Raw genomic sequence first — 7,189 nt, forward strand, 5'->3', positions numbered from 1 at the left:
CCACTTCAGAGGTAGTTAGGGAGCGTGCGAAGCAGATTGTTTACGCGCGCGAACATATTCAGCAATGTCTCCGAGTATACGGAGATGTCATCTTAACATCTTGGGACAGCAAGACACCGGCGCAACGCAAATCGGTGCTTAAATCCACCCTACCCGACATCCCTTCGACACACCGACCTGAATTTGAACATCAGCAGGACGCCGAGAAATACAGAATTGGAGAATTGGGAACATCGCTGCAGTCCTTCGACACTCCGCAGCTGAATATTGAGGATCTGAGTCTTGATGGAGTCCTTCTTGCTCTGCTTAGATCTCGTGGCGAAATCATGCCTTTCGAGTTCATCGTCAGTGATCTTGACAATGCCGGTGTTGCCTTGGAGGGCCACGCAACTATGAAAGAGCTCGAGGATTGGAGAGTGGTTCTTGACAAAACTTCATACGGCAAGTTCGCGCTTACTACCGAACTCGAGGAAGCCGATATCGATTATCTCGGACTTCATCCTCTGTCTGCCGTGTACGCACTTGGTATTCAGAGACGCCTGCTATCCTTTCTTTCGAACATCTGCAAGGCGCTTTCGAAAGAGCGAGGCCTCGAAACCACGATGCAGCATCTCAAGAATCTCCCAGACTGTGCACCGTATGCAGACCTTGCGTTAGCCAGCGGCCCGCCTGCCAGCCTTCGTAACTCTGCCGTCCGGGCTGAGACTCAGCTACCATGTAGCATGTCCATCAAAGACTTGCTGTCGCTGGTTGAGAGCAGGGCCTCGCAAGCTCGCGACAATGTGCTTAGCCTGGTCGGCGATGCAGGTTACTTTGTGCAACATCTGCGCGATCAAGAGGCTCATATTCCAGAAGTTCCGGGATATCTCCAGAGTCGTAGGAAGTTGTACGCAACGGAAGAGCCCAATGCGCCGATCACAGCTGCAATGGATAGCAAGAACAAGGCTTTCGCATGCTTGATGACTGGCTTTGCCTGCTCGTTGTTGGTCATGAGCTCATTCCGCAGCCTCATTCTGTGGATGTTGGTTGTTGAATGGACAGATAAACTGGGCGCCGATGAGTTCCGTGGTGAAACCTGTCGCACCGCTCATGAGAAGTACCCACGCGAAGTGGAGAAAGTTCTGTGCCACATACAACATCACCTCCAGGCTATATCCAAAATCGATCGCGAGCAGCTGGCGTGGGCCTTTCCTGCCTCAGCCAAGATGCGCAAGTTCTTTGACGCAAGGGAAGTGCTGGAKAAGAAGCCTGACGTTGCGCCCACTCATCTGAATACCTCTTCGCTACGTCCTACGTTCGACAACAAGAGCTGCGACCCTGAGTGGGCTTTCCACACGATCAAGATGCTCGCCGRGAGCGAGCCTGGCAGCGTCGGATATCGATGCATCATGAGCGAGATGGAAAATGTTCTGACATCCAAGCGAAGTGCTATCGCTTTCGTCAGCCCCTTTCTGAGGGACCAGATCGCCAACATTCTTGTCTCGGGTAAGCTCCACGAGGAGCTACGGTTCATGTGGCCAGCTTCTGCTGGGTGGGAGGAACACAACGAGGACGCTCAAGCCGCCACGGGCGAAACCGTTGTGGGTCTTTTGGCTTTCTGCAGGATCGCCGAGCGTGTATGCACAGGGGCCGTCTTCYGAAGTAGCGATCTTCAGTATCCTGAAGCAGAGCCAGATTCTGAAAAGACACGCACGAGGCGATGTCAGACCGAAGACAAGCTTAACGACTTTTGGCAGGCTCTGAGCAAAGCATGGGATGTACCAGGCGCCCTTCCCGAACATATCCTGGAGCCCCTCCGAGCCACCTTCGCCATGTGCGAGAACCTCAGGCAGACAGAGCCGTGGGTAGCTCGAGATTCACCTGTGTTTGATGAGCAGCTCAAGAGTCTCGCGGTGGATGAGGGCACAACTTCGCTAGCTCGCTTACTCACCCAAAAGGCTCGCGTGAAGGCAAAAACCAGACCTTTGGTTCCTGTTGTACGAGGTAAGTGATAAAATCGCCACTTTGGAAGGAGATTTCCTGGCTAACGTTCTGCTAAGATGTCCCGGATAACCTCGTCGACCGGGAAGAAGACATCGCACCGCTGATGCTCTCAGTAGATGCTACCACATACCAGGTCTTCGACGTCATTTTCAACATGACACAAGGGGCACAGCCCGGCGAGCTAGCATGGACCGCTGTCGAGCGTGCACTCTGCAGCATTGGATTCGACGCAGTACGTTCGCTGGATGGCTCGGCGGTCCGCTTCAGCCCGTCGCTGGCAGGAATCCAGGGTGTTGTATGGACTCGCAGCATCACATTGCACCACCCTCATCCTAAAGCGGAGTACGCCAAAGCACAGATCTATCGTTTGCGTGGTCACTTGCAGCGTGCTTTCGATCTTGGGAGGCAATCTTTCATCTTGAGAGAATGAGGCCGCCTTGGGTTTGAGCCTTCGCTGGTAGGGATCGAAGGCGTTGTGCTGTCGAGGGGAGGATTATTCATCAAGACAAGACATGCTTGTTTATCTCCACGATGTTCCAAGGCATCGCTCTCCACAGGCTTAACGATTCTAGACCTGCTAGAATCCTTGTCACTAGTAGAGTGGCCCGTTAATCAATCGAGAGAGCAGTTCAGAGCGGTACTATTGTTGACGATTCCTCGTATCGACTGCTCTATACAGCACGCTCTGGATTTGAAGACACAGCTAGATGCGATGGACAGTGTCGATTGACATTATGAATTAAACATACTTATATAACAGGGGCTATGCCTAGCACTCCTTCCTCCACTCCCTCGTACCTTTAAACACCCAAGGAACTCGGCCACAAAGTCATCCACCGCCGGATCCCGCCAAAACTCCTCCGAAATCTCCGTGTGGCTCTTGCCACACTCACCAACACACTGCCCGACCACAAAGAAAGGGATGCAGGAGTCGCCTGCAGACGCAACGCGATCTGCAGTCTGCTCGACCCTCTTCCTTTTTTTCTCTCTCTCTGGTGGAGCCGACTTCTCCACCACCGCCGACCCCTGCTGCTGCTGCTGCTGCTGAGTAGCGCCCATCATCGTCGGGCCATCTGGCCCGACCGGTACACTCCCAGCCGCAGTGGCATCACCCGTAATTGTCGGGCCATCTGGCCCGACCGGTGCATCCCCAGCCGGAGCGGCATCACCCACCTCGTGGTCCCCCTCCGTGTCGTGTGCTGGTGACTCATCGTCACCACTGACACGGCCAGCTGGTGGCGCATTGCCACCAGCGGTCGCACGTTGACCAAACCCTTCGTGGACCAACACATCGTGCATCCACTTCTCTTCCTCCTCGCCCGGCCTCGGTGGGAACGGGATTCGCTTCGCTCGCAGCCGAGCCTCCACTCTTGCCACCTCGGCACGTAGTGCGACCAACCTGTCGTTGGCCGCCGTGTGCCAGGCCTGGCTCGTGATTGCCAGGCGCTTCCCGTCACCATTCGCACCATTGTTATCAAACACTCGCTTGCCGTTCGGATTGGACGACCTGTATCTACTGTCAGCGGGGTAGGAGTTGCAGGAATATGGGGATGAAACTCACATGTTTGATGATGATGTTGTTCGGTGGTAATTTCACCAACAAACATCTCATGGTGGCTTCCCGCTCCGCCAAGCATTCTGGTGGGAAAGATAGCAAACAAAACAAAAGGACCCGGACCCCGCCAAACGGGGGTGGAAAGAGCGTGTCGGAGGCGCTGCCGAGGAGCCTTCCGAACGGTATCGGGTGCAGATACCTCGCACCTCAGTCAATGAACTGGCGAACTCACCAGATATCTCGCAGGTCTCTCCTCGATATGCAACGTGGTGGACACGGAGTCCTTGAGCATACATCATCCTCAATCTTCATCTTGAAAGAAGTGGATCAAGAAGGTGTACGGCGACATACAAGTGGTTTCCCTGTGCCATCCGAGAACTTGCATCTTCCAACCCATCCAAGTATGTAGTCGGGGTAAGCTCCCTTGCTGCTTTCTCTCTCCCCGGTCTGGGAAGGAGACGGGTGGAGRGCAGTCTTGCGGAGAGCGACGTCTTATCGAGTACAGCGGATGGATCCATCAGCAGATGAAGTCGGGCTGGATTTCGTAGCCAAGGCCGACTTCAATCTCTACCTACATACCTACCTCTAAAGTCCCAATCTCAGTAGGATTTGATTGGCAGAAGGGGACTGCGTGGAGTCGGACCGAGGCCGAGCCAGTGCTGTCGAGATGAGGATTATCCAGCGGGACAAGAAATCCTCATTCATTCCCGCTATGACCTAAGGCATCGCTCTCTACAGACTTAACGACTCTAGGCCTGCTAGATTCCTAATCACTAGCAGAGTAGCCTGTTAAACAAGCGAGGGAGCCAGCTCTGGGAGGAGCTGGTTTTCTCCTCACTCCTGCCCTCGAAGCACTGTTTCAGGCTCTGTATTTGACACGGATTGGCCCGCCACCTTTGGGATGTGAAGTCGCCTTGCCAGTGGTATACATCCTCTCGCCTTCCACATGACGGCCATCTACCTTACCACCTTGATCTTCTTGAGAAGCATCCCAAGCGTCCCAGGCCATCTCCATATCAAAGGTACGGACTAACGAGACCAGGACAAGCTTGAGAAGAACAATGGCAAACTCCTGGCCGATGCACTGTCTCGGACCGAGTTGAAAGCCACGCCATGTGTTCTTCGGCGGGTAGAGCTCATGACCTTCTGGTACCAAATACCGCTCAGGTAGGAATTCCATTGGCCGCACAAAATTCCTCGGATCTCTATGGATGGTGATTGAGCTATCAAAAAGATCGAAGCCCTCAGTCGGCCAATTGGTATCTACTCCGTCAATCTTGAGCGAGAAATCTGCTTGGCCTTCGCGGATCGTAATGGTTGCGGGATTCATCCTCAAAGTCTCCTTGATCACGGCATGCGAGTACTGTAATGAATCGAGCAGGTGCGGAGAGTCTTTGATCACGTGCAACCCGAAGCCGGGGTCTGGTCCAAGCACAGTATCGTGCTCAAGGCGGAGCTCCCGGAGTACATCTGGATTGGATGCCAGGCGATGGATCATCCATGGGATCACAATAGAAATTGCATCCTCGCCGCCGAAGAAGAATATCATCAGCTGGCAGAAGACCTGCTCCACGAAGTCTTCGTCGATTGTTTCTTTGGTTATCTTCTCTGCTTCACCTTTGTACTCTTTGACAGCGGCCTGTACAACGGTGCTTGGCTTTTGGTCCCACTCCTCTATGCCTCTTAGGATAAACGGGCGAATCTGATTGAAGAGTTCCCTTCTTCTACGATTAATGCCCCACTTGAACATCGGGGTTGCTCTCCAAATCAGTTTGAAGATGTTGAGCGTTATCTCCATGCCCTGAAGCTGTTGACGATACAACACTGCGAAGCGCTCCGGGTTCGATGAGAGAGATCTGAATCGCTGGTTGCTGAGAGTCGTCAGCATGCTGATGAGATGTACTCGAGTATCACGCACACTATGAGTCTTCCAGTAGCATCAAACGCCAAATCACCCGCTATCTTTTCGGACTGGAAGACTGGACCCCATTCTCCGGAACATCCTGCATACCCACGAATCACGTCCACGAAAGACTCCACTTCCTCGATGATGGAGGGGACCCAACCACGCACGTTGATCTTGCTGAACCCAGGATTGAACCTCTGTCGCCAYATTTTCCATTCTTCGCCGTGCATACAGTTAAGATCTCGTCCGTTACTTATAGGCCGCAGGAACTCTCCCTGCATTGGCGATTTCGGAAGACTTTTCCCAAGCTCAATCTGATTGGAGACATATGCTTCCATGGAAAAGGCCATGGGTGTTCCGATCGGCCATATGTCAACGTACACTACAGGAGGGCAAGCTTTCTCGTCAGGAAAGAATTTGGTCCAGTACTTGCTCATGTAAAGTCCAAATGTTTGGATGAAGTTGGCATCGGTTGCCCAATCCGAATAGAACTGTCTGACGACCAGTAGATGGCCGAGAGCGAATGAATGCTCCATGATAGGCTAATATTGTGAGCATACCTCTCGAATGGCGTAGGCTTGACTTACAATACCGCTAGCTTTGAGCTTCTTGAACACCATTCGGGCATTGTATAATTTGACCGCAAATCGGAAGATCAGAGTACCCAGCACTAGGGCAGGAAGCCAGGCTGCAAGTATGCTGGCCATCTTGCTAATTTTGATGTGTGAATACGCAAGTCTGTGAGTTTGCAACGCTGAATATCTGAGAAGTCCATACGGTGGAGTCCTGACAGAGCGACGTGACGGGAAGAGCCAGATTATTCTGGTGGGCCAGCTTTTGGCGCGTCGAAACTCACCTACATGGATGGTACCATCTAAGCTTCACGACTTGGTCGATGAGTCATAAATGGTCTAGACCGTGAAGCTATGGCAAGACTTGATGTCGTGAATCCGGTGGTCGTGCTTGTGGGGAAGAAGAATCGGGTATTTCTGCACATTCCCGAATAGGCAATTTTGACAGAGCTGTCGATATGAGGATTGTTCATCAGGACAAGGCATCCTCAGTCATGTCCACAAAGTCCCGAGGCCTCGCTCTCTACAGGCTCGATGATTTGAAGCCCGTTAGAATCCTTGCTATTAGCAGAGTGGCCGTTACTCAATTGAGAGTGCAGTTTAGGTCGCTGCTCTTGCTGATAATTCCTCATATCGACAGCTCTGAATTTTGATCCACAAAATGCTTGGCCTTCGCGTGTTCCAGCCCATCATGTGAGATATCATGGGGAGATCACTTCGCGGAGATGCAGGTCAATACAGTTCCTCGCAGTACCATTGAAAGTTTGCGCAGCTGTAGCTTTGCTTAGCAAGAAAAAGCGGTGAGGTCTGACCTAACACATGCAGCAGCCTTGTGCACCGGAAGATATCGCGTTGCCGGCGGACCGTGGGCTACAATTCCTGGCTTTCGACAGCCTTTGGGAAAACAAAGCAACTTCCGATGCAAAAGCTGCCATGTGAACGCCATTGTATATCCTTGCACAACCGGAGTTCCCGAGCATCGCCGGTCCTGTTCCATGTTTCACATGCCACAGCTGCAGCCCAACTCCACGATCCGAGAGGCACTTTTCTGCGCGTTGGTGTGATAGCTCGGTGGTTCTGTTTTGCTTGTCAGACTCAAAGACCGTTCGCTCTATCAATGCTTTGGCAATATATTGTACCAATCTTTACTATAGAGTCCTACTCGAAGTTGTT

The 7,189-nt window shown here is 52.5% G+C and overlaps 3 protein-coding genes; 1 reads left to right on the top strand and 2 right to left on the bottom strand.

The window, feature by feature from the left end:
• Window positions 1–326: 326 nt before the first annotated feature.
• On the top strand, window positions 327–2,413 carry RCC_11533 (uncharacterized protein; the record flags this gene model as incomplete). XM_023776754.1 has 2 exons in its annotated part: window positions 327–1,983; window positions 2,040–2,413. 2 exons carry the CDS (start codon window positions 327–329, stop codon window positions 2,411–2,413), a joined length of 2,031 nt encoding a protein of 676 aa, XP_023632522.1.
• Window positions 2,414–3,041: 628 nt separating this feature from the next.
• On the bottom strand, window positions 3,042–3,620 carry RCC_11534 (uncharacterized protein; the record flags this gene model as incomplete). XM_023776755.1 has 2 exons in its annotated part: window positions 3,042–3,490; window positions 3,545–3,620. 2 exons carry the CDS (start codon window positions 3,618–3,620, stop codon window positions 3,042–3,044), a joined length of 525 nt encoding a protein of 174 aa, XP_023632523.1.
• Window positions 3,621–4,397: 777 nt separating this feature from the next.
• Window positions 4,398–6,151, bottom strand: RCC_11535 (related to sterigmatocystin biosynthesis P450 monooxygenase STCS; the record flags this gene model as incomplete). XM_023776756.1 has 3 exons in its annotated part: window positions 4,398–5,409; window positions 5,457–5,986; window positions 6,032–6,151. The coding sequence occupies 3 exons, from the start codon at window positions 6,149–6,151 to the stop codon at window positions 4,398–4,400; spliced, it is 1,662 nt and encodes a 553-aa protein (XP_023632524.1).
• Window positions 6,152–7,189: the final 1,038 nt, after the last annotated feature.

Source organism: Ramularia collo-cygni (assembly GCF_900074925.1).
Source record: "Ramularia collo-cygni strain URUG2 genome assembly, contig: RCC_scaffold42, whole genome shotgun sequence".
Classification (NCBI taxonomy): Eukaryota; Fungi; Ascomycota; class Dothideomycetes; order Mycosphaerellales; family Mycosphaerellaceae; genus Ramularia; species Ramularia collo-cygni.